This window comes from Salmo salar, chromosome 02 (assembly GCF_965601325.2).
Source record: "Salmo salar chromosome 02, fSalSal1, whole genome shotgun sequence".
NCBI lineage: Eukaryota > Metazoa > Chordata > Actinopteri > Salmoniformes > Salmonidae > Salmo > Salmo salar.
In genome coordinates this window covers 74,177,393-74,205,000 of record NC_138292.1, presented here as the reverse complement: position 1 = coordinate 74,205,000, position 27,608 = coordinate 74,177,393, and the positions used below count along the sequence as shown (strand labels likewise).

Here is a 27,608-nt window from a genome sequence, read left to right as displayed (position 1 = left end):
CACTCCCCCTACCTGTAGCTCCTATTGGCCACGGTGCTGTACCACATGGTGTTAGCCAGCAGACAGAGCTGTAGCAGCAGGGCGCAGCACGTCGCCCTCTGGAGGCGGGTAAAGGGACTGCGGACGGGCCGTTCCCATAGCGACAGCCACAAGTGACTCTCACACAGGGCACGCTGAAGCTCCCAGTTCAGGAGGCGGGGCAACCGACGAAGCTCCGCCTCTTCTGTAGGTCAGGACACACCCACAGGAAGCAGAAAAAAAGGAAGTAGGAAGTAAAAGAGGAAGTAGTGAGTTTGTATTAATGAACGGACAACTGATTTGTGATCAGTGCTCCTGTTCAAAGTCCAACTGTTATCCTTAACGGCTATATGACAAAACTGGCCCTAGACCAGTTTTCGAGGCAGCGGTGGTGAGATGTGGATAGACTCCTGCACCATGTTGGAGACCATTTGGCTAAGGGTTTGACTACTAAACTATGAGGGTAGGGGCTAGGGATAGGGGCTTAGAGCTAGGGGTTAGGGTCCTTACCTGAGGCCTCCACCTCTATCTCCACGCGTCCATCTGTCCTCTCGTTGTCCACTGACAGCCACTCCTCTACCAGGAAATAGTAACTGCTTCCTGTCTGTAGGTCCTTCACCAGGACGTACTGGAGCTTCCATGCTGGAGACAGACCTGGGAGGAGAGGAGGGAGGAGAGAAAGGGCACATTTACTAGGTTGCTTACGGTTTGACAAAGAGATCTACTGTAAGTGTATAATAATAATAATAATATTTATCAGGGCCTAAATGACCACCTGCCAGGGCGGGGCTCCACAGCATTTCACTCACATTTGTGAATTAAAAACAGTCAAGTATGATCACATTTACAGTAAAATAAATGCTGCATTAGCTGTTTTCAAAGTATTTATGTCGTTTTGTTAATCGCAAGTCTAAGAACTACCAATCCCATATAGCCTATTCCACCTCGTGCTGCAACACTGCCTGGCTGGGGGCTGTGCACACGTGAAGAACTGAGTGAAAGATTCATTTTTAGAAGCGCTGCGAACAGGCATAAAAGTTGGTCTAATTAAATTTAAACTAACGTCTACTGAAGTGAGACTTTGTCCTTGTGTTTCCTGGCTATTTCCATGGTTTTGTTCAGAGGCTAGGTTGTTTTTCTGTTTGAGTTTCAACTGCTAGGGAAGACGACGCCTCTACTAGCCAGACTCAATCTCACAGGCACAAACGTCACTCTAGTCGCGTTACCACGGTAACCACAACGCCTCTACTAGCCAGACTCAATCTCACAGGGACAAACATCACTCTAGTCGCGTTACCACGGTAACCACAACGCTTCTACTAGCCAGACTCAATCTCACAGGCACAAACGTCACTCTAGTCGCATTACCACGGTAACCACAACGCTTCTACTAGCCAGACTCAATCTCACAGGCACAAATGTGACTCTAGTCGCGTTACCATGGTAACCACAATGCTTCTAGAAACCAGACTCAACCTCACAGGCACAAACGTGACTCTAGTCGCGTTACCACGGTAACCACAACGCTTCTAGAAACCAGACTCAATCTCACAGGCACAAACGTCACTCTAGTCGTGTTACCACGGTAACCACAACGCTTCTACAAGCCAGACTCAATCTCACAGGCACAAACGAGACTCTAGTTGCGTTACCACGGTAACCACAACGCTTCTACTAGCCAGACTCAATCTCACAGGCACAAACGTCACTCTAGTCGCATTACCACGGTAACCTCCCGCCCTTAAAGGGGTAGGTGAAATGTTTTGTCTCATCTGTGATATTTTGGTTAAAATACTCAGGTCACAAAAAATGTAATGAAACAATATACCACATTCAATGCTTCATTTGTAAACCGGGAGGTGCCGCAACAAAAAGTGAGTGGAAGAGGGGTGACCTGGGGAGCTCTGAGGTACCTGAAAATGTTTATAATAAACCATTCAATACATATCATCTCTTTTGCGTAGTGGCATAGAGCAGTAGAGTAGAGGCATCTACATTTTAGTAACCTAGGGTTCGTAAAAATGTGGTCCCGGAAAAATTTGGCCTTTATATTCATGCAATTCTACATCATTTTACATGATTGGAGACTTTGGTATAATATTTTTTTAAACTGCACAAGTGAGCGAAATGACAGGCTACTTTGACACTGACAAACTGAGGTCAATAAAAACAAACTTGAACCCATAAATAGTCTAGACCTAGAATTAAAAAAAATGATAGTCCTAAATTATAGTCCTAAAAATACTTTCCAGTTTCACTGACTCACCTAATGATGCTCAGATCACTCACTGGTGATGGCCGATGTGTTCGTGCCAAAAGCCTCTCTCTCTCTTTACTATGTAAAACAGTATTTGGAAGTTGATGAAATATTTTGTCAGCCTACAGCAGACAGATTAGAGTCTTCTGTTTTCTGCAGGAGACATTTGCTTTCCTACCTGTGTTTTCCTGCGATTTGTATTTGAAATATTGTGAAAGGCCTGTTTTGTCTGCATGCTGTCGTTCACTGACAGATTTGCAGAACATTCCTGACTGTAGGTCTTGTTATTGGGCTACAATCCACAGCCAGGCAGTTTTTAAAAGAAGCTATTGATCCTCTGTGGCTAAATGATAGGCCTTCTCATGGTGTAGTAGGACATTCTGAATGGTTTCATTTCTTTCTGAACAGACAGCAGTAATTCTGTAACTAAATAAATGAAGTGCAACGCAGGAGAGACGGGAGTTGCAGGCTCATGTCTATCAGAACAAAGAGAGGGAGAGAGAACATAGAAAGTTCATCTCATTCTAGTTCTGTGAGAGATACAGGCTTGCTACTCACACAGCCATGGCCACGCATTGGTCTCAAACATAGGTTACAATGTCACGCCAACTCGAATCCAACCCGAATCAACTCTTAGAATATCAGACCCAAGCTGTAAGTCAAATTTTTCACACTACATTTTATTTATTTTTTTACAAATGAACGAGGCAAGAACTTTGATCGCTTCTATTATGATTTTTACATTGCAAAAAGTAACTATGTTTCATGCCAGGAGAGGTACTGGATCTGGCCAAATAGGTTCCGGAACAAAACAGTCCACAACTAATCACTGACCACATTACTTCTTACTAGTAATACATTATACCTTTTATGGAACATTACAGAGCACGCTCATCTGTTATTTTGTGTTGTGCTGGTTTAATTTTAGCTGATGGGGGGGGGGGGGGGGGCGGATAAAAATCATCTGAGTGGCTGGTAGACCAAAAAGTACTTTTTTTGCAATTATAAAAATAATATGAATATGAATAATGATAATAATATGAATAATGATAATAATGATAATAATATTAATATGAATAATGATAATAATAATAATGATAATAATGATAATAATAATATGAATAATGATATTAATAATATGACTACGAATAATGATAATAATGATAATAATAATATGAATAATGATAATAACGATAATAATAATATGAATAATGATAATAATAATATGAATAATGATAATAATATGAATAATGATAATAATATGAATATGAATAATGATAATAATAATAATATGAATAATTATAATAATGAAAATAATAATATGAATAATGATGATAATAATAATAATATGAATAATGATAATATGAATAATATGAATAATGATAATAATAATAATATGAATAATGATAATATGAATAATATGAATAATGATAAAAATGAAAATAATAATAATAATAATAATATGAATAATGATAATAATAATAATATGAATAATGATAATAATAATAATGATATGAACAATGATAATATTACATTGTACTTGTAACATGCTTTTCAAAAATCCAAAGTGCCTGCATATGTGTTAGTGTGTTTGTGTGTTGTGTGTGTGTCCTCCTACCCTTGTTGTCGTGCCAGACGCGGATCTTCCAGACGCTGCCCAGGCTAGTTTCCGTGGCGATGTGGAAGATGTCCAGTCCGTTACGTGCGAAGGCCCCGGGGCTGTCCAGGTGGCGATGCCCGCTACGCCCCTCACAGCCGTACACACTGATGCCTACATGTGCTGACGTGCCTAGCAGACAGGGGGAGGAGTTACATATACACATCATATAATAACTACAAACGTCTTGAGACAGGTGATGGATGGGTATGTACTGTCATCTTGGAGACAGGTGATGGATGGGTATGTACTGTCATCTTGGAGACAGGTGATGGATGGGTATGTACTGCCGTCTTCGAGACAGGTGATGGATGGGTATGTACTGCCGTCTTGGAGACAGGTGATGGATGGGTATGTACTGTCGTCTTGGAGACGTGATGGATGGGTATGTACTGTAGTCTTGGAGACAGGTGATGGATGGGTATGTACTGCCGTCTTGGAGACAGGTGATGGATGGGTATGTACTGTCGTCTTGGAGACGTGATGGATGGGTATGTACTGTCGTCTTGGAGACAGGTGATGGATGGGTATGTACTGCCGTCTTCGAGACAGGTGATGGATGGGTATGTACTGTAGTCTTGGAGACAGGTGATGGATGGGTATGTACTGTCGTCTTGGAGACATGTGATGGATGGGTATGTACTGCCGTCTTCGAGACAGGTGATGGATGGGTATGTACTGTAGTCTTGGAGACAGGTGATGGATGGGTATGTACTGTAGTCTTGGAGACAGGTGATGAATGGGTATGTACTGTCGTCTTGGAGACAGGTGATGAATGGGTATGTACTGTTGTCTTGGAGACAGGTGATGGATGGGTATGTACTGTCGTCTTGGAGACATGTGATGGATGGGTATGTACTGTAGTCTTGGAGACAGGTGATGGATGGGTATGTACTGTCGTCTTGGAGACAGGTGATGGATGGGTATGTACTGTCGTCTTGGAGACAGGTGATGAATGGGTATGTACTGTCGTCTTGGAGACAGGTGATGGATGGGTATGTACTGTCATCTTGGAGACAGGTGATGGATGGGTATGTACTGTTGTCTTGGAGACAGGTGATGGATGGGTATGTACTGTAGTCTTGGAGACAGGTGATGAATGGGTATGTACTGTCGTCTTCGAGACAGGTGATGGATGGGTATGTACTGTAGTCTTGGAGACAGGTGATGGATGGGTATGTACTGTTGTCTTGGAGACAGGTGATGGATGGGTATGTACTGTAGTCTTGGAGACAGGTGATGGATGGGTATGTACTGTCGTCTTGGAGACAGGTGATGGATGGGTATGTACTGTAGTCTTGGAGACAGGTGATGGATGGGTTTGTACTGTAGTCTTGGAGACAGGTGATGGATGGGTATGTACTGTAGTCTTGGAGACAGGTGATGGATGGGTATGTACTGTCATCTTGGAGACAGGTGATGGATGGGTATGTACTGTCGTCTTGGAGACGTGATGGATGGGTATGTACTGTAGTCTTGGAGACAGGTGATGGATGGGTATGTACTGTCGTCTTGGAGACAGGTGATGGATGGTTATGTACTGTCGTCTTGGAGACATGTGATGGATGGGTTTGTACTGTCGTCTTGGAGACAGGTGATGGATGGGTATGTACTGTCGTCTTGGAAACAGGTGATGGATGGGTATGTACTGTCATCTTGGAGACAGGTGATGGATGGGTATGTACTGTTGTCTTGGAGACAGGTGATGGATGGGTATGTACTGTAGTCTTGGAGACAGGTGATGAATGGGTATGTACTGTCGTCTTCGAGACAGGTGATGGATGGGTATGTACTGTAGTCTTGGAGACAGGTGATGGATGGGTATGTACTGTGGTCTTGGAGACAGGTGATGGATGGGTATGTACTGTAGTCTTGGAGACAGGTGATGGATCGGTATGTACTGTCATCTTGGAGACAGGTGATGGATGGTTATGTACTGTCGTCTTGAGACACAGGTGATGGATGGGTATGTACTGTCGTCTTGGAGACAGGTGATGAATGGGTATGTACTGTCGTCTTGGAGACAGGTGATGGATGGGTATGTACTGTAGTCTTGGAGACAGGTGATGGATGGGTATGTACTGTCATCTTGGAGACAGGTGATGGATGGGTATGTACTGTCATCTTGGAGACAGGTGATGGATGGGTATGTACTGTAGTCTTGGAGACAGGTGATGAATGGGTATGTACTGTAGTCTTGGAGACAGGTGATGAATGGGTATGTACTGTAGTCTTGGAGACATGTGATGAATGGGTATGTACTGTCGTCTTGGAGACAGGTGATGAATGGGTATGTACTGTCGTCTTGGAGACAGGTGATGGATGGGTATGTACTGTAGTCTTGGAGACAGGTGATGAATGGGTATGTACTGTCGTCTTGGAGACAGGTGATGGATGGGTATGTACTGTAGTCTTGGAGACAGGTGATGAATGGGTATGTACTGTCGTCTTGAAAACCTTTCATTATGTTTCCTTGATCTTTGGGGATTTGAGCCTGGGTTGTTGTCTGAAGGGGTTGCTGTCTGAGGGGGTTGCTGTCTAGGGGGTTGCTGTCTGAGGGGTTGCTGTCTGAGGGGGTTGCTGTCTGAGGGGTTGCTGTCTGAGGGGTTGCTGTCTGAGGGGTTGCAGTCTGAGGGGTTGCAGCCTGAGGGGTGCTGTCTCAGGGGTTGCTGTCTGAGGGGGTTGCTGTCTGAGGGGGTTGCTGTCTGAGGGGTTGCTGTCGTCTGAGGGGGTTGCTGGCTGAGGGGGTTGCTGTCTGAGGGTTGCTGTCTGAGGGGGTTGCTGTCTGAGGGGTTGCAGTCTGAGGGGGTTGCTGTCTGAGGGGGTTGCTGTCTGAAGGGTTGCTGTCTGAGGGATTGCTGTCTGAGGGGGTTGCTGTCTGAGGGGGTTGCTGTCTGAGGGGTTGCAGTCTGAGGGGTTACTGTCTGAGGGGGTTGCTGTCTGAGGGATTGCTGTCTGAGGGGTTGCTGTCTGAGGGGGTTGCTGTCTGAGGGGTTGCTGTCTGAGGGGGTTGCTGTCTGAGGGGTTGCTGTCTGAGGGGTTGCTGTCTGAGGGGGTTGCTGTCTGAGGGGGTTGCTGTCTGAGGGTTGCTGTCTGAGGGGGTTGCTGTCTGAGGGGTTGCATTCTGAGGGGGTTGCTGTCTGAGGGGGTTGCTGTCTGAGGGGTTGCTGTCTGAGGGATTGCTGTCTGAGGGGGTTGCTGTCTGAGGGGGTTGCTGTCTGAGGGGTTGCAGTCTGAGGGGTTACTGTCTGAGGGGGTTGCTGTCTGAGGGGTTGCTGTCTGAGGGATTGCTGTCTGAGGGGGTTGCTGTCTGAGGGGTTGCTGTCTGAGGGGGTTGCTGTCTGAGGGGTTGCTGTCTGAGGGGTTGCTGTCTGAGGGGGTTGCTGTCTGAGGGGGTTGCAGACTGAGGGGGTTGCAGACTGAGGGGTTGCTGTCTGAGGGGGTTGCTGTCTGATGGTTGTAGACTGAGGGGTTGCTGTCTGAGGGGGTTGCTGTCTGAGGGGTTGCTGTCTGAGGGGGTTGCTGTCTGAGGGGGTTGCTGCCTGAGGGTTGCAGACTGAGGGGTTGCTGTCTGAGGGGTTGCAGACTGAGGGGGTTGCTGTCTGAGGGGGTTACTGTCTGAGGGGGTTGCAGACTGAGGGGGTTGCTGTCTGAGGGGTTGCTGTCTGAGGGGGTTGCTGTCTGAGGGTTGCAGACTGAGGGGGTTGCTGTCTGAGGGTTGCAGACTGAGGGGGTTGCTGTCTGAAGGGGTTGCTGTCTGAGGGTTGCAGACTGAGGGGGTTGCTGTCTGAGGGGGTTGCAGACTGAGGGGGTTGCTGTCTGAGGAGTTGCTGTCTGAGGGGGTTGCTGTCTGAGGGGGTTGCTGTCTGAGGGTTGCAGACTGAGGGGGTTGCTGTCTGAGGGGGTTGCTGTCTGAGGGGGTTGCTGTCTGAGGGGCTTGCTGTCTGAGGGGGTTGCTGTCTGAGGGGGTTGCTGTCTGAGGGGGTTGCAGACTGAGGGGGTTGCTGTCTGAGGGGGTTGCTGTCTGAGGGGGTTGCAGTCTGAAGGGGTTGCTGTCTGAGGGTTGCAGACTGAGGGGGTTGCTGTCTGAGGGGGTTGCAGACTGAGGGGGTTGCTGTCTGAGGGGTTGCTGTCTGAGGGGGTTGCTGTCTGAGGGGGTTGCTGTCTGAGGGTTGCAGACTGAGGAGGTTGCTGTCTGAGGGGGTTGCTGTCTGAGGGGGTTGCTGTCTGAGTGGCTTGCTGTCTGAGGGGGTTGCTGTCTGAGGGGGTTGCTGTCTAAGGGGGTTGCAGACTGAGGGGGTTGCTGTCTGAGGGGGTTGCTGTCTGAGGGGGTTGCAGACTGAGGGGGTTGCTGTCTGAGGGGGTTGCAGACTGAGGGGGTTGCAGACTGAGGGGGTTGCTGTCTGAGGGGGTTGCTGTCTGAGGGGGTTGCTGTCTGAGGGTTGCAGACTGAGGGGGTTGCTGTCTGAGGGGGTTGCTGTCTGAGGGGGTTGCTGTCTGAGGGTTCCAGACTGAGGGGTTGCTGTCTGAGGGGGTTGCTGTCTGAGGGGGTTGCTGTCTGAGGGTTGCAGACTGAGGGGTTGCTGTCTGAGGGGTTGCTGTCTGAGGGGTTGCTGTCTGAGGGTTCCAGACTGAGGGGTTGCTGTCTGAGGGGGTTGCTGTCTGAGGGTTGCAAACTGAGGGGTTGCTGTCTGAGGGGTTGCTGTCTGTCTCCCAACATGAGATCTGTGGGCATGACTTGAGTATTAGTGTGATATGTGATACGTTTCTGCCCTTTGTGAATACAATTTGATTGATTGATTAAAAGTCTAATTTCTTTCCATTTGAATCCGGAACCTTTGCCTTCTCACCTGCCCCACGGCTGAAGCCGGTCTTGACCTGCACCTCGTACTTGAATGTTCCGTCGTGTCCACAGAGCGGCACCGTCCCCGCCCTCCTCAGGTCCAGCTGGTCAAGTTTATGTAAGATGGCCGCCGCCACGGCGTAACACAGCAACCCCACCACACACGTCAACAACACCACCAGGCTGGGACCCCCCCGCTCCTAAAGGACGAGAGGAGAGTGTGAGAAAATGTGTGTGTGTGAAAGTCAGCTGATTTCACAGTATGGCATCGTAACATTACCGTGTGTTTCCTCAGGCGGTTGGCTTGGACCAGATGTGTATTACTTGGTGTGTCAAAATAAATTACATTTTATTGGTCACATACACATGGTTAGCAGATGTTATTGGTCACATATACACATGGTTAGCAGATGTTATTGGTCACATACACATGGTTAGCAGATGTTATTGGTCACATATACACATGCTTAGCAGATGTTATTGGTCACATACACATGCTTAGCAGATGTTATTGGTCACATACACATGGTTAGCAGATGTTATTGGTCACATACACATGGTTAGCAGGTGTTATTGGTCACATACACATGCTTAGCAGATGTTATTGGTCACATACACATGCTTAGCAGATGTTATTGGTCACATATACACATGCTTAGCAGATGTTATTAGTCACATACACATGGTTAGCAGAAGTTATTGGTCACATACACATGGTTAGCAGATGTTATTGGTCACATACACATGCTTAGCAGATGTTATTGGTCACATACACATGGTTAGCAGATGTTATTGGTCACATACACATGGTTAGCAGATGTTATTGGTCACATACACATGGTTAGCAGATGTTATTGGTCACATACACATGGTTAGCAGATGTTATTGGTCACATATACACATGCTTAGCAGATGTTATTGGTCACATACACATGGTTAGCAGATGTTATTGGTCACATACACATGCTTAGCAGATGTTATTGGTCACATATACACATGCTTAGCAGATGTTATTGGTCACATACACATGGTTAGCAGATGTTATTGGTCACATACACATGGTTAGCAGATGTTATTGGTCACATACACATGGTTAGCAGATGTTATTGGTCACATACACATGGTTAGCAGATGTTATTGGTCACATACACATGGTTAGCAGATGTTATTGGTCACATACACATGGTTAGCAGATGTTATTGGTCACATACACATGGTTAGCAGATGTTATTGGTCACATACACATGGTTAGCAGATGTTATTGGTCACATATACACATGCTTAGCAGATGTTATTGGTCACATACACATGGTTAGCAGATGTTATTGGTCACATACACATGCTTAGCAGATGTTATTGGTCACATATACACATGCTTAGCAGATGTTATTGGTCACATACACATGGTTAGCAGATGTTATTGGTCACATACACATGGTTAGCAGATGTTATTGGTCACATACACATGGTTAGCAGATGTTATTGGTCACATACACATGGTTAGCAGATGTTATTGGTCACATACACATGGTTAGCACATGTTATTGGTCACATACACATGGTTAGCAGGTGTTATTGGTCACATACACATGGTTAGCAGATGTTAACGTGAGTGTAGTGAAATGCTTGTGCTTCTAGTTCCGACAGTGCAGTAATATCTAACAAGTAATCTACCAATTCCACAACAACTACCTTATACACACAAGTGTAAAGGAATGAATATGTACGTGTAGCGGCAAAGGCAAGATGCAGTAGATGGTATAAAATGAGATGAGTAATGTAAGATAAGTAAACATTACTAATGTGGCATTATTTAAAGTGACTAGTGATCCATTTATTAAAGTGGCCAATGATTTGAGTCTGTATGTAGGCAGCAGCCACTCAATGTTAGTGATGGCTGTTTAACAGTCTGATGGCCTTGAGATAGAAGCTGTTTTTCAGTCTCTCGGTCCCAGCTTTGATGCACCTGTACTGACCTCACCTTCTGGATGATAGCAGGGCGAACAGGCAGTGGCTCGGGTGGTTGTTGTCCTTGATGATATTTTTGTCCTTCCTGTGAGAACGGGTGGTGTAGGTGTCCTGGAGGGCAGGTAGTTTGCCCCCGGTGATGCGTTGTGCAGACCTCACTACCCTCTGGAGAGCCTTCCAGTTATGGGCGGAGCAGCTGCCGTACCAGGTGGTGATACAGCCCGACAGGATGCTCTCAATTTGTAAAAGTTTGTGAAGGTTTTAGGTGACAAGCCACATTTCTTCAGCCTCCTGAGGTACAAGAGGAGCTGCTGCGTCTTCTTCACCACGCTGTCTGTGTGGGTGGACCATTTCAGTTTGTCCGTGATGTGTACGCCGAGGAACTTAAAACTCTCCACCTTCTTCACTGCTGTCCCGTCGATGTGGATAGGGGGGGTGCTCCCTCTGCTGTTTCCTGAAGTCCACGATCATCTCCTTTGTTTTGTTGACGTTGAGTGAGAGGTTGTTTTCCTGACACCACACTTCGAGGGCCCTCACCACCTCCCTGTAGGCCGTCTCGTCGTCATTGGTAATCAAGACCACTATTGTTGTGTTGTCTGCAAACTTGATGATTGAGTTGAAGGCGTGCATGGCCACGCAGTCGTGGGTGAACAGGGAGTACAGGAGGAGGGCTGAGCACGCACCCTTGTGGGGCCCCAGTGTTGAGGATCAGCGAAGTGGAGATGTTGTTTCCTACCTCCACCACCTGGGGGCGGCACGTCAGAAAGTCCAGGACCCAATTGCATAGGGCGGGGTTCAGACCCAGGGCCTCAAGCTTAATAATAAGCTTGGAGGGTACTATGGTGTTGAATGCTGAGCTGTAGTCAACGAACATCATTCTTACATAGGTATTCCTCTTGTCCAGATGGGATAGGGCAGTGTGCAGCGTGATGGCAATTGCATTGTCTGTGGACCTGTTGGGGCGGTATGCAAACTGAAGTGGGTCTAGGGTGGTCGGTAAGGTGGTGGTGATATGATCCTTAACTAGCCTCTCAAAGCACTTCATGATGACAGAAGTGAGTGCTATGGGGCGATAGTCATTTAGTTCAGTTATCTTTGCCTTCTTGGGTACAGGAACAATGGTGGCCATCTTGAAGCATGTGGGGACAGCAGACTGGGATAGGGCGAGATTGAATATGTCCGTAAACACATCAGCCAGCTGGTCTGGGCATGCTCTGAGGGATGCCGTCTGGGCCAGTAGCCTTGGGAGGGTTAACACGTTTAAATGTCTTACTCACATCGGCCACGGAGAAGTAGAGGGGAGGCCTGCAGTCCTTGGTAGCGGGTCGCATCGGTGGCAATGTATTATCCTCAAAGCGGGCGAAGAAGGTGTTTCGTTTGTCTGGAAGCAAGACGTCAGTGTCCGTGACATGGCTGGTTTTCTTTTTGTAGTCCGTAATTGCCACATACATCTAGTGTCTGAGCCGTTGAATTGCGACTCCATTTTGTCCCTATACCATCATATCGTTTGCTTGATTGCCTCGCGGTAGGGAATAACTACACTGTTTGTATTCGGCCATATTCTCAGTCATCTTTCCATGGTTAAATGCGGTGGGTCGCGCTTTCAGTTTTGCGCAACTTCCGCCATCTATCCACAGTTTCTGGTTAGGGTAGGTTTTAGTAGTCACCGTGGGTACAACATCTCCAATGCACTTCCTTATAAACTCACTCACCGAATCAGCATATAAATCGATGTTATTCTTTGAGGCTGCCAGGAACATTTCCCAGTCCTCGTGATCAAAACAATCTTGAAGCGTGGCTTCTGATTGGTCAGACCAGCGTTGAATGGTTCTTGTCACGGGTGCATCCTGTTTGAGTTTCTGCCTATAGGACAGTAGGAGGAAAATGGAGTCGTGGTCGGATTTGCCGAAGGGAGGGCGGGGGAGGGCCTTGTATGCATCGCGGAAGTTGGAGTACCAGTGATCCAGTGTATTGCCCATACGAGTGCTACAGTCAATATGCTGATAGAATTTAGGTAGCCTTGTTTTCAGATTTACTTTGTTAAAATTACCAGATACAATAAATGTAGCCTCAGGATATATGGTTTCCAGCTTACATAGAGTCCAGTGAAGTTCCTTGAGGGCCGTTGTGGTATTTGCTTGAGGGGGGCTTTACACGGCTGTGACAATAACCGACGAGAATTCTATTGGGAGATGATATGGTCGGCATTTGATTGTAAGGAATTCTAAGTCAGGTGAACCAAAGGACTTGAGTTCCTCTATGTTGTTATGATTACACCATGAGTCGTTAATCATGAAGCATACACCCCCGCCCTTCTTCCCAGAGAGATGTTTATTTCTGTCGGTGCGACGCATGAAGAATCCCAGTGGCTGTACAGACACCAACAACATATCCCGAGAGAGCCATGTTTCCGTGAAACAGAGAATGTCACAATCTCTGATGTCTCTCTGGAAGGCAACCCTTGCCCTAATTTCGTCTACCTTGTTGTCTAGAGACTAGACATTGGCGAGTAATATTCTCCGAAGCGGTGAGAGGCAGCTCCGTCTTCCTCTTCTGCGGCAACGTTGTTTTGGGTCGGCCTCTGGTATTAGATCCAATGTCCTGGGTGGTGAACCGAACAAAGGATCCACTTCGTGAAAGTCGTATTCCTGGTCATAATGTTGATAAGTTGACGTCGCTCTGATATCCAATAGTTCTTCCCGGCTGAATGTAATAACACTTAAGATTTTCTGGGCTAACAATGTAAGAAATTATATATAAAAAAACAAAATACTGCATAGTTTCCTAAGGACTAGAAGCGAGGCGACCATCTCTGTCGGCGCCATCTGTGTGTGTATTATCAGGTGTGTGTGTGTGTATTATCAGGTGTGTGTGTGTATTATCAGGTGTGTGTGTGTATTATCAGGTGTGTGTGTTTATTATCAGGTGTGTGTGTGTGTATTATCAGGTGTGTGTGTGTGTATTATCAGGTGCGTGTGTATTATCAGGTGTGTGTGTGTGTGTATTATTAGGTGTGTGTGTGTTTATCAGGTGTGTGTGTGTGTGTATTATCAGGTGTGTGTGTGTGTATTATCAGGTGTGTGTGTGTTTATCAGGTATATGTGTGTTTATCAGGTATATGTGTGTGTATTATTAGGTGTGTGTGTGTGTGTGTGTATTACCAGGTGTGTGTGTGTATTATTAGGTGTGTGTGTATTATCAGGTGTGTGTGTGTGTATTATTAGGTGTGTGTGTGTGTGATTATCAGGTGTGTGTTTATTATCAGGTGTATCTCTACTTTAAAAATATATATTTAACCTTTATTTAACTAGGCAAGTCAGTTAAGAACAAATTATTATTTACAATGACGGCCTAGGAACAGTGGGTTAACTGCATTGTTCAGGGCAGAACAACAGATTTTTACCTTGTCAGCTTGGGATTCGATCTAGCAACCTTTCGGTTACTGGCCCAATGCTCTAACCACTAGGCTACCTGCTGCCCCTACTTACAGGCCGTATGAAGGTGACAGCGTCAGGTGGAACGAAGAGACTGGCAGCGAAAGCTGTGAGGTGACGGGTGCTGCAGACGGCCCGGCTGGCATTAGTCTCTGCCAGTGGCACCATGCCGTCTGTACGCCACAGCTTGGCGCTCTCGCTGAAGTACTGGCACAGGGACGCAAACACACCCACCTAGAGAAGGGATGGAATGAGTCAGAGAAATATTTAGAAGGGAAGGGTTTTCAACACAGGTCAACACTTGGTTTCCTTCTTAGAAAGTTTGTCAGTGTGTGTCACCACCCTAGACAGAGGAAGGGTTTAAGAACAGATTCTATGAACTACATATGCTCACTGGATAGTTTATTAGGTACACCCATCTAGTGCCCAGTCGAACCCCCCCCCCCCCCCCCCACCCCTACCCATTTCCCTCCTGAACAGCCAGAATTCTTCGGGGCATGGATTCTACAAGGTGTCGGGGACGTTCCACAGGGATGCTGGTTCATGCTGACGCGATGGCGTTACACAGTTGCTGCAGATTGGACGGTGGTACATTCCTGCTGCCAACAGCCTGCTCCATCTCATCCCAGAGATGTTCTATTGGGTTTGGTCAGCAACAACGTTCTGATTGGCTGTGGCGTTCCATCGGTGCTCAGTTGGTATCAAGAGACCTAACGTGTGCTAGGAAAACATTCCCCACACCAGTACACCACCGCCACCAGGCAGGATGGGTCCATTGTCCAGTGTTGGTGACGGCCTGCCCACTGGAGCCACTTCTTCATGTTTATAGCTGATAGGAGTGGAACCCGGTGTGGTCGTCTGCTGTAATAGCCAATCCGGGACAAGGAGGGGCGAGTTGTGTGTTCTGAGATGGCCTTCTGCACACCACTGTTGTAATGCTCCGTTATTTGCCTGTTTGTGGCCCCGAATGTTCACTTGCACGATTCTTGCCATTCTCTTTCGACCTCTCTCATCAACGAGCTGTTTTCACCCACAGGACTGACGCTGACTGGATGTTTTGTGTTTGTCTCATCATTCTCTGTAAACCCTAGACACTGTCGTGTGTGAAAAGCCCAGGGGGCGGCCGTTTCTAAGACATTGGATCCGGCGTACCTGGCACCAACGATCGTACCACGCTCAGAGTCTCTTAGGTCACTTGTCTTGGCCATTTTAACGTTCAATGGAACAGTAACTGAATGCCTCGATGCCTGTCTGCCTGCTTTATATAGCAAGCCCTGGACACGTGACTCACTGTCTGTAGGAGCTAACCATGTCGGTGTACGAGGTGGTGTACCTAACACTATCTGTAGGAGCTAACCATGTCGGTGTACGAGGTGGTGTACCTAACACTGTCTGTAGGAGCTAACCATGTCGGTGTACGAGGTGGTGTACCTAACACTGTCTGTAGGAGCTAACCATGTCGGTGTACGAGGTGGTCTACCTAACACTGTCTGTAGGAGCTAACCATGTCGGTGTACGAGGTGGTCTACCTAACACTGTCTGTAGGAGCTAACCATGTCGGTGTACGAGGTGGTGTACCTAACACTGTCTGTAGGAGCTAACCATGTCGGTGTACGAGGTGGTGTACCTAACACTGTCTGTAGGAGCTAACCATGTCGGTGTACGAGGTGGTGTACCTAACACTGTCTGTAGGAGCTAACCATGTCGGTGTACGAGGTGGTCTACCTAACACTGTCTGTAGGAGCTAACCATGTCGGTGTACGAGGTGGTCTACCTAACACTGTCTGTAGGAGCTAACCATGTCGGTGTACGAGGTGGTGTACCTAACACTGTCTGTAGGAGCTAACCATGTCGGTGTACGAGGTGGTGTACCTAACACTGTCTGTAGGAGCTAACCATGTCGGTGTACGAGGTGGTGTACCTAACACTGTCTGTAGGAGCTAACCATGTCGGTGTACGAGGTGGTGTACCTAACACTGTCTGTAGGAGCTAACCATGTCGGTGTACGAGGTGGTCTACCTAACACTGTCTGTAGGAGCTAACCATGTCGGTGTACGAGGTGGTGTACCTAACACTGTCTGTAGGAGCTAACCATGTCGGTGTACGAGGTGGTGTACCTAACACTGTCTGTAGGAGCTAACCATGTCGGTGTACGAGGTGGTCTACCTAACACTGTCTGTAGGAGCTAACCATGTCGGTGTACGAGGTGGTCTACCTAACACTGTCTGTAGGAGCTAACCATGTCGGTGTACGAGGTGGTGTACCTAACACTGTCTGTAGGAGCTAACCATGTCGGTGTACGAGGTGGTCTACCTAACACTGTCTGTAGGAGCTAACCATGTCGGTGTACGAGGTGGTCTACCTAACACTGTCTGTAGGAGCTAACCATGTCGGTGTACGAGGTGGTGTACCTAACACTGTCTGTAGGAGCTAACCATGTCGGTGTACGAGGTGGTGTACCTAACACTGTCTGTAGGAGCTAACCATGTCGGTGTACGAGGTGGTCTACCTAACACTGTCTGTAGGAGCTAACCATGTCGGTGTACGAGGTGGTGTACCTAACACTGTCTGTAGGAGCTAACCATGTCGGTGTACGAGGTGGTGTACCTAACACTGTCTGTAAGAGCTAACCATGTCGGTGTACGAGGTGGTGTACCTAACACTGTCTGTAGGAGCTAACCATGTCGGTGTACGAGGTGGTGTACCTAACACTGTCTGTAGGAGCTAACCATGTCGGTGTACGAGGTGGTCTACCTAACACTGTCTGTAGGAGCTAACCATGTCGGTGTACGAGGTGGTGTACTTAACACTGTCTGTAGGAGCTAACCATGTCGGTGTACGAGGTGGTGTACCTAACACTGTCTGTAGGAGCTAACCATGTCGGTGTACGAGGTGGTGTACCTAACACTGTCTGTAGGAGCTAACCATGTCGGTGTACGAGGTGGTCTACCTAACACTGTCTGTAGGAGCTAACCATGTCGGTGTACGAGGTGGTGTACCTAACACTGTCTGTAGGAGCTAACCATGTCGGTGTACGAGGTGGTGTACCTAACACTGTCTGTAGGAGCTAACCATGTCGGTGTACGAGGTGGTCTACCTAACACTGTCTGTAGGAGCTAACCATGTCGGTGTACGAGGTGGTGTACCTAACACTGTCTGTAGGAGCTAACCATGTCGGTGTACGAGGTGGTGTACCTAACACTGTCTGTAGGAGCTAACCATGTCGGTGTACGAGGTGGTGTACCTAACACTGTCTGTAGGAGCTAACCATGTCGGTGTACGAGGTGGTCTACCTAACACTGTCTGTAGGAGCTAACCATGTCGGTGTACGAGGTGGTGTACCTAACACTGTCTGTAGGAGCTAACCATGTCGGTGTACGAGGTGGTCTACCTAACACTGTCTGTAGGAGCTAACCATGTCGGTGTACGAGGTGGTGTACCTAACACTGTCTGTAGGAGCTAACCATGTCGGTGTACGAGGTGGTCTACCTAACACTGTCTGTAGGAGCTAACCATGTCGGTGTACGAGGTGGTCTACCTAACACTGTCTGTAGGAGCTAACCATGTTGGTGTACGAGGTGGTGTACCTAACACTGTCTGTAGGAGCTAACCATGTCGGTGTACGAGGTGGTGTACCTAATAAACTGTTCTGTAAGTGTATGTATAATGCTTTATAACGTCCTTTATAATGCACTTAAAATGTGTTATGACACTGACTCAAAGCGCCCATGAATTATACATTTAAGTTTTAACAAACACCCACCTCCAGACGCACCCCCGCGCTGGGGGAGTCAGTGGTACAGCCCGTTGTCACGTTGACATAGTAGTCCAGGGTCGTGTCATGGGACCTGGGCAACCGGAGAAGAGAGAGGGGTGGTTGGTTGGATCTGAGCAAAATGGCTGCCGAAGTTGACATGTATACACAGCATTTACAGTATGAACAAAGTCTCTATTGAAGTGTTTCACTGTCTTGATAAGAGGAAGTTCATCTCATGACTTAACATAAGACATCCAGAGGAGAGACCGCTTAGACAGACGAGAGAGACAGAGAGAGACCGTTTAGACAGACGAGAGAGACAGAGATAGACCACTTAGACAGACGAGAGAGACAGAGAGAGACCGTTTAGACAGACGAGAGAGACAGAGAGAGACCGCTTAGACAGACGAGAGAGACAGAGATAGACCACTTAGACAGACGAGAGAGACAGAGAGAGACCGTTTAGACAGACGAGAGAGACAGAGAGAGACCGCTTAGACAGACGAGAGAGACAGAGATAGACCACTTAGACAGACGAGAGAGACCGAGAGAGACCGCTTAGACAGACAGAGAGAGACCACTTAGACAGACGAGAGAGACATAGAGAGACCGTTTAGACAGACGAGAGAGACAGAGAGAGACCGTTTAGACAGACGAGAGAGACAGAGAGAGACCGCTTAGACAGACGAGAGAGACAGAGAGAGACCACTTAGACAGACAGAGAGAGACAGAGAGAGACCGCTTAGACAGACAGAGAGAGACAGAGAGAGACAGTTTAGACAGACGAGAGAGACAGAGAGAGACAGTTTAGACAGACGAGAGAGACAGAGAGAGACAGTTTAGACAGACGAGAGAGACAGAGAGAGACAGTTTAGACAGACGAGAGAGACAGAGAGAGACAGTTTAGACAGACGAGAGAGACAGAGAAAGACAGTTTAGACAGACGAGAGAGACAGAGAGACCACTTAGACAGAGAGAGACCGCTTAGACAGACGAGAGACTACTTAAAGAGAGAGACAGACAGAGACCACTTAGAGACAGACAGAGAGAGAGAGAGAGAGAGATACAATGAAGCAATAAGGCCCGAGGGCAGCACCTGGATCCAGTAATGTATAATATTCATAGTAGGGTGACGACCACTGTTCCCTCTAAGTGCTTTCTGCACTGAGCAAATTTCAGGTCTGCTGAGCGAAAACTTGAATGTTGTGAAAATTCGGTGCAACTTCTGGCGCGCGTTTACTGTGATCACTGAGGCTGTACCAGCTTTAAGTTACAGTTTTAACCGTGATAACTGAGGCTGTACCAGCTTTAAGTTACAGTTTTAACAGTGGTCACTGAGGCTGTACCAGCTTTAAGTTACAGTTATAACAGTGATCACTGAGGCTGTACCAGCTTTAAGTTACAGTTTTAACAGTGGTCACTGAGGCTGTACCAGCTTTAAGTTACAGTTTTAACAGTGATAACTGAGGCTGTACCAGCTTTAAGTTACAGTTATAACAGTGGTCACTGAGGCTGTACCAGCTTTAAGTTACAGTTATAACAGTGGTCACTGAGGCTGTACCAGCTTTAAGTTACAGTTATAACAGTGATCACTGAGGCTGTACCAGCTTTAAGTTACAGTTTTAACAGTGGCCAAGTAGGCTACTGTGGCTATTTGGTCATAATGTAGACCTACCAGTTTGGTCTACCATCAAAAACAATGGAGAAAATGCATCCCATAACATTTTAACATGGTAATAGCTGTTCTATCATTCAGCCTACAGTAGCAGCCAATGTGTGGTGTTCAATGTAGGCCGATATTCCATGAGACTTTGAAAAAAAACATTCAGGGCTTGACATGAACCTGTTTATCCACTTGTCCTTCAGACAAGGATGTGACTGAAAATGTTGTTGAGTCATTTGATGCAAGAAACCACTTTACAAAATAAAATGCCTTATTATTCCCATACCATTATTACAGAGAATCAGACAAATGATGCTACCCTCTGCCTATTGGCTACTTAGCTTATTCAAGCCTGTCTCAAAATACAACACTGCCCCTTTAAGACAAACAAGCTCTTAACCTGACTCCCTTTTTAAAGATGTCTAGAAATGCACGTGTTGTGTCTTGTAGGAAGCAACCACTCCCTCATTGCTGACTAAAACATATCTATAACTGGGCTAATAACTCACCAACTAGCAAAGGATATGAACAAACGTGGCTACATGCAGCTCTCGCTTTGATCTCAAAACAAGCTCATCTACTCACGACCGCTGATTCTGTAAAGACAGTCACGTTCAAAGTGAATGGCACATATATGGCAGTGGTTTATTTGCATAGAGGCCTACTACGGCTCTGATTGGTTATGGTGCACTGGTCTGTGTAGTGGTGCATGTCAATGCAATAGAATCCTACTCCGATGCGTTCTGTCTACAACAGAATCTCTTTCACAGTTAGTTTTGCATACTAAGTCGTGCATAGTTCAGTTTATTTCGGTATGTTACATTGAAACTGGCTAATATTGCGTTGATTCGAGCATAATTCTCACAGGGAAACGTTGTTAGTGTTAACAGGGAAAACTAGAACGTTGAGTTGAGGTAATGTCTCGTGCTTCTCTGTGCAGGCTGATATTAATTCTGCGTGGCAGTCCATAGAAGGAACATTGACTCATTCCATATCACCGTGACGACCACTCACTCTGGGGACAGGAAGAAGGTGTACTTCCTGTGGTCCAGGTCCCGCCCCCTGGTCATGCTGAGTGTGATGCGTTTCCTGTCTGTGAAGTTGAACTCGTTGGGCCAGTTGGAGGAGTGGAGGTAGGCCATGATGGAGGGGTCCCCGTCTGGAGAGGAGTAGGGGACAGGGGTGAGCTTACCTCCTCTTTGTACATCCCCTAAATACTGCCCCTGTACACTATTCAATTCGGTACAACTTTATTCATATCCCAAAAATGTAAATTACTTATTCGACTTGATTTGGCAATTGAGAAATACAATTTAGTCACACATACCCTGCTAACTTACTATAAAGAGGTACAGCTAAAGTGGGAATAGGTATTATATTGTGATTCTGTTCCTATTGTGATTCTGTTTCTATTGTGATTCTGTTCCTATTGTGATTATGTTCATATCGTGATGCTGTTCCTATCGTGATGCTGTTCCTATCGTGATGCTGTTTCTATTGTGATGCTGTTTCTATTGTGATTCTGTTTCTATTGTGATTCTGTTTCTATTGTGATGCTGTTCCTATTGTGATTCTGTTTCTATTGTGATTCTGTTTCTATTGTGATTCTATATTGTGATTCTATTGTGATTCTATTTCTATTGTGATTCCATTTCTATTGTGATTATATTATGATTCTGTTTCTATTGTGATTCTATTCCTATTGTGATTATATTCCTATTGAGATTCTATATTGTGATTATATTGTGATTCTGTTTCTATTGTGATTCTGTTCCTATCGTGATGCTGTTCCTATTGTGATTCTGTTTCTATTGTGATACTGTTTCTATTGTGATTCTGTTTCTATTGTGATTCTGTTTCTATTGTGATTCTGTTTCTATTGTGATTATATATTGTGATTCTATTGTGATTCCATTTCTATTGTGATTCCATTTCTATTGTGATTATATTATGATTCTGTTTCTATTGTGATTCTATTCCTATTGTGATTATATTCCTATTGAGATTCTATATTGTGATTATATTGTGATTCTGTTTCTATTGTGATTCTGTTCCTATCGTGATGCTGTTCCTATTGTGATTCTGTTTCTATTGTGATGCTGTTCCTATTGTGATGCTGTTCCTAGTGTGATTCTGTTCCTATCGTGATGCTGTTCCTATTGTGATTCTGTTTCTATTGTGATTCTGTTTCTATTGTGATGCTGTTCCTAGTGTGATTCTGTTCCTATCGTGATGCTGTTCCTATTGTGATTCTGTTTCTATTGTGATTCTGTTTCTATTGTGATGCTGTTCCTTTTGTGATTCTGTTTCTATTGTGATTCTGTTTCTATTGTGATTATATATTGTGATTCTATTGTGATTCCATTTCTATTGTGATTATATTGTGATTCTGTTTCTATAGTGATTATATTCCTATTGTGATTATATTCCTATTGCGATTCTATATTGTGATTATATTGTGATTCTGTTTCTATTGTGATTCTATTCCTATTGTGATTCTATTTATATTGTGATTTTATTCCTATTGTGATTCTATTTATATTGTGATTATATTCCTATTGTGATTCTATTTATATTATGATTCTATTCCTATTGTGATTCTATTTATATTGTGATTCTATTCCTATTGTGATTCTATTCCTATTGTGATTCTATTCCTATTGTGATTATATTCCTATTGTGATTCTATTTATATTGTGATTCTATTGTGATTCTATTTCTATTGTAATTCTGTTTATATTGTGATTCTATTTATATTTTGATTCTAGTGTGATTATATTTATATTGTGATTCTATTTATATTGTGATTCTATTTATATTGTGATTCTAGTGTGATTATATTTCTATTGTGATTCTATTCCTATGATTCTTACCGTCCAGGGTGGTGAAGTTGAGTTGGATGAACAGTCCGGCCTGCTGGTTGGAGTTACCGGCGCTGACCCGTACAATGACAGAGTCACACCGGCTCACGTTAATGGCCCCGGCTAAAGGGACTCCTGTCACCCCTTCCCCATTGCTGTCGGTGGCGCTGCCATTGTTCACGGCAACGGTGATGGCTTGGTTGTCGTCCAGGTCTGAGATTGGGATCTGGGAACCGTTCTCTGCCCGGAACTCCATGGAGGCCACCTAGAGTAGATTAGGAGTGATTACAATTAGGATTAGAATAGATTAGAAGACATTGATATCAACATCATGAATCCTCATTAATAGAAAAGACATCATACAGACAGTACAAATAAAGAAGAAACAAGTCCATACCTCGGTACTGACTGTGTAGTTAGCCACAAAGTTAAAGGGGAACGGGTTGGGCTCCACCTGGAGAGGGGAGAGATGGGGAGAGATGGGGAGGGAGAGAGAGAGAGATTAAAAAAGGTATGAAGGAATACCCATCTATGATGACTTGATGAATGTGTACATGGGTTCTTTGACGAACAGTCACTCTCACACACACACACACACACACACACACACACACACACACACACACACACACACACACACACACACACACACACACACACACACACACACACACACACACGTACCTGGAACATGAGTTGTACCACGCTGGTAGCTACTCTGCTCAGACTGTTGTTGAAGGCTCTGGGGATGGAGAACCTTCTGCACTCTGGGGAGAACACAGTCCAATACAACTTGATTTAATAGAACACAATATAACTTTATTTAATAGAACACAATAGTATAGAGCTTTATATAATAGAACATAATAAAATAACTTTATTTAATAGAACAGAATAGTATAGAGCTTTATATAATAGAACATAATAAAATAACTTTATTTAATAGAACAGAATAGTATAGAGCTTTATATAATAGAACATAATAAAATAACTTTATTTAATAGAACAGAATAGAATAACTTTATTTAATAATACAAGACAACACCCCCCCCTCCCTTCTCTCCTCTCTCACGCCCTCCACACACACTCACGCCCCCCACACACACACTCACACCTCACACACACACACACACACTCACCCCCCCTTCTCTCCTCTCTCTCCTCTCCCTTCCTTCCTCTCTCTCCTCTCCCTCCCATCCTCTCTCTCTTCTCCCTCCCTCCTCCTCCCTTCTTCTCTCCTCTCTCACGCCCCCCACTCACCCCCTCCCTTCTCTCCTCTCTCACCCCCCCACACACCCCCTCCCTTCTCTCCTCTCTCACGCCCCCCACTCACCCCCTCCCTTCCTCTCTCTCCTCTCCCTTCCTTACTCTCTCTCCTCTCCCTCCCTTCCTCTCTCTCCTCTCCCTCCCTCTCTCCTCTCCCTTCCTCCTCCTCCCTTCTTCTCTCCTCTCCCCCCCACTCACCCCTCCCTTCTCTCCTCTCTCACCCCCACACTCACACCTTTCCACCTCCACCTCTTACACCTACCCGGTGAGTCATCGTCTTGGTAACAGAACAGTGACTGGGGGTCGGCCCGTTTTCCCGTGGCGGCGATCTCCGTCCCCCGCAGCACCAGTGGTTCCTCGTTAAGGACGCGGGCGTGCATCAGGATACGCATCAGCGCCGACGACAGATTATAGGCCTTGGCTGCTACACGCAGGGGGTGGGCCTCGGGGGGGAAGAGGTGGTGAGGCTGGGGAAGGGAGGAGAGGCCCGGCCCGAGGGAGGAGTCCATGTGGCGGTCGGGGTAGGGGGGGCCCAAGAGCTGCTGGGAGGCTGACTGGCTTACCTGGTGGATAAGGTCACCTGGAGGGAGGAGGAGAAAGGGGGGAGGAGGGAGGGAGGGAGGGAGGGAAAGGAGAGAGGAATGGGAGGAGTGGGTGGGAGGGAGAGAGGAGAGGAAGGGAGAAAGAGGAGGGAGGGAGAGGAGAGAGGAAGGGAGGGAGAGGAGAGAAAGGAAGGGAGGAGGAGGAGGAAGGGAGAGAGAGAGAGGAAGGGAGGAGGAAGAAGAAGGGAGAGAGAGAGGAAGGGAGGAGGAGGAGGGAGAGGAGAGAGAGAGGAAGGGAGGAGGAAGAAGAAGGGAGAGAGAGAGGAAGGGAGGAGGAGGAGGGAGAGGAGAGAGAGAGGAAGGGAGGAGGAGGGAGAGGAGAGAGAGAGGAAGGGAGGGAGAGGAGAGAGAGAGGAAGGGAGGAGGAGGAGGGAGAGAAGAGAGAGAGGAAGGGAGGGAGAGGAGAGAGAGAGGAAGGGAGGAGGAGGAGGGAGAGAAGAGAGAGAGAGAGGAAGGGAGGGAGAGGAGAGGAGAGAGAGAGGAAGGGAGGAGGAGAAGGGAGAGGAGAGAGAGAGGAAGGGAGGGAGAGGAGAGAGAGGAAGGGAGGAGGAGGAGGGAGAGGAGAGAGAGAGAGGAAGGGAGAGAGGGAGGAAGGGAGGAAGAGGAGGAAGGGAGAGAGAGAGGAAGGGAGGGAGGAGGAGGAAGGGAGAGAGAGAGGAAGGGAGGAGGTGATAAAGATGAAACATTCTGTAGAGTCTTGGAAAGTAGTCTTAACCTGTTGGGGATAGGGGGCAGTATTTGCACGGCCGGATAAAAAACGTACCCGATTTAATCTGGTTACTACTCCTGCCCAGTAACTACTCCTGCCCAGTAGAATATGCATATAATTAGTAGATTAGGATAGAAAACACTCTAAAGTTTCTAAAACTGTTTGAATGGTGTCTGTGAGTATAACAGAACTCATATGGCAGTCAAAACCCTGAGACAAATCCTAACAGGAAATGGAAATCTGATGTGTGGAATCACTTCAAACATTTGCCATTGAAACACACAGGGACTTATTAATCATTTAGCACTTCCTAAGGCTTCCACTAGATGTCAACAGTATTTACTAAGTGGTTTGAGTCTTCTATGGTAGAAACTGACCCAAAGAGAGGCTGTGGAACTTGGTCACAGGGGGAGGTTCATTACTACTATGACGCGGGCGCCCATGGGAACCCTTTTGTTCCGAAACGTTTAGTAAGACAATGCAATCGTCCGCCTTGAATATTATTGAAGCTCTGGTTGAAAAAGGCCCTAAAGATTTATGTTATACAACGTTTGACATGTTTGAACGAACGTAAATATATATTTTTTGCACATTCGTGACGACAAGTCCCGCGCGCTTCAGTACATTATGAGTAGCCTTCGGAACGTGCTAACAAGAAGGAAGTATTGGGACATAAATTATTAACTTTTTCGACCAAACTACATTTGTTGTGGACCTGGGATTCCTGGAAGTGCCTTCTGATGAAGATAATCAAAGGTAAGGGAATATTTACAATAGTATATTTGATTTCAGATGGTTCCAAGATGGCGCTAACATGTATCGCCTAGCCTATTTTTCTGAGCATACCACGACGTTTATTGCAAAGTGTGATTTCCCAGTAAAGTTATTTTTAAATCTGGCAATGCGGTTGCATTCACGAGATGTTAATCTATAATTCTTTGAATGACAATATTAAATTTTAACAATGTTTTCGAATAGTAATTTTGTAAATTGTAGCGCTTATTCACCGGAAGCATTTGAGGGAAAATATTTTCTGAACGTCACACGCCGATGTAAAATGCTGTTTTTAGATATAAATATGAACTTTATCGAACAAAAAATGCATGTATTGTGTAACATGATGTCCTAGGAGTGTCAAAGGTTAGTGCTGCATTTAGCTGTGTTTTGGGTATTTGTGATGCATGCTAGTTGCTTTGAAAATGGCAGTGTGATTTTTTTTGGCAGGGTACTCTCCTAACATAATCTAATGTTTTGCTTTTGCTGTAAAGCCTTTTTGAAATCGGACAACGTGGTTCGATTCAGGAGAGGTGTATCTATAAAATGGTGTAAAATAGTCATATGTTTGAGAAATTGAAGTTATAGCATTTATGAGGTTTTGTATTTCGCGCCACGCGATTCCACTGGCTGTTGACTAGGGTGGAAGCGTCCCACGTTCCCAGACAGGTTAACTAAAATTGTGACCTTTTCTGAAGAAGATTTGTGGTTATGTTAGTGGAAGAACATTCAACTGTATGTGTGTGTGTGTGTGTGTGTGTGTGTGTGTGTGTGTGTGTGTGTGTGTGTGCTCACCCATGATGTTGAGGATGTTGTCTGCTATCTCAGTAGGTGTGACTGTTCCCTGCTTGCTGTCAGTCTGCAGTATATCCAACATAGACTCCAGCTTGTTCAACGTGCTGTTCTGACATTCCTCACAGATAAACTCACCACTCACCGCCTGACACACACACACACACACACACACACACACACACACACACACACACACACACACACACACACACACACACACACACACACACACACACACACACACACACACACACACACACACACGTCAATACTTTAGTTTCCTAGAACACAAACTTTCCAATACTCAATAACTTTATGTCGGGTGAGACGGGGGAAAAACTCCATCTTTCTCCCTTCCTCTCACCCTGCCCCTCTACCCTCCCTCCCTCCCTACCCCTCTACCCTCCCTCCCTGCCCCTCTACCCTCCCTGCCCCTCTACCCTCCCTCTCACCCTGCCCCCTCCCCTCCCTCCCTCCCCTACCCCTCTACCCTCCCTCTCACCCTGCCCCTCCCTTCCTCCCTGCCCCTCTACCCTCCCTGCCCCGCTACCCTCCCTCTTCACCCTGCCCCTCCCTCCCTCCCTGCCCCTCTACCCTCCCTGCCCCGCTACCCTCCCTCTCACCCTGCCCCTCTACCCTCCCTGCCCCTCTACCCTCCTCTGCCCCCTCTACCCTCCCTGCCCCTCTACACCCTCCCTCTCACCCTGCCCCTCCCCTTCCTCCCTGCCCCTCTACCCTCCCTGCCCTTCTACCCTCCCTCTCACCCTGCCCCTCCCTCCCTCCCTCCCTCCCTCCCTGCCCCTCTACCCTCCCTGCCCCTCTACCCTCCCTCTCACCCTGCCCCTCCCTCCCCTCCCTGCCCCTCTACCCTCCCTCTCACCCTGCCCCTCCCTCTCCACCCTGCCCCTCAACCCTCCCTCTCACCCTGCCCCTCCCTCCCTGCCCCTCTACCCTCCCTGCCCCCTCTACCCTCCCTCTCACCCTGCCCCTCCCTCTCACCCTGC

General features: G+C 46.6%; 1 protein-coding gene across 1 annotated transcript in view; it reads right to left on the bottom strand.

Annotated features, from left to right (window-relative positions):
* The window catches only part of LOC106592167 (polycystin-1), a 118,047-nt gene that overhangs the window by 37,966 nt on the left and 52,473 nt on the right, over positions 1–27,608 (bottom strand). The window contains exons 21-32 of the mRNA XM_082966895.1: positions 26,605–26,749; positions 23,987–24,304; positions 23,143–23,225; positions 22,856–22,912; positions 22,471–22,723; positions 20,612–20,756; positions 17,941–18,025; positions 14,232–14,411; positions 8,783–8,975; positions 3,894–4,064; positions 529–672; positions 13–223 (exon numbers count right to left, since the gene is read on the bottom strand). Of these exons, the coding sequence (XP_082823021.1) occupies positions 13–223; positions 529–672; positions 3,894–4,064; positions 8,783–8,975; positions 14,232–14,411; positions 17,941–18,025; positions 20,612–20,756; positions 22,471–22,723; positions 22,856–22,912; positions 23,143–23,225; positions 23,987–24,304; positions 26,605–26,749 (1,985 nt within the window). The remainder of the gene's footprint in view (positions 1–12; positions 224–528; positions 673–3,893; positions 4,065–8,782; positions 8,976–14,231; positions 14,412–17,940; positions 18,026–20,611; positions 20,757–22,470; positions 22,724–22,855; positions 22,913–23,142; positions 23,226–23,986; positions 24,305–26,604; positions 26,750–27,608) is intronic.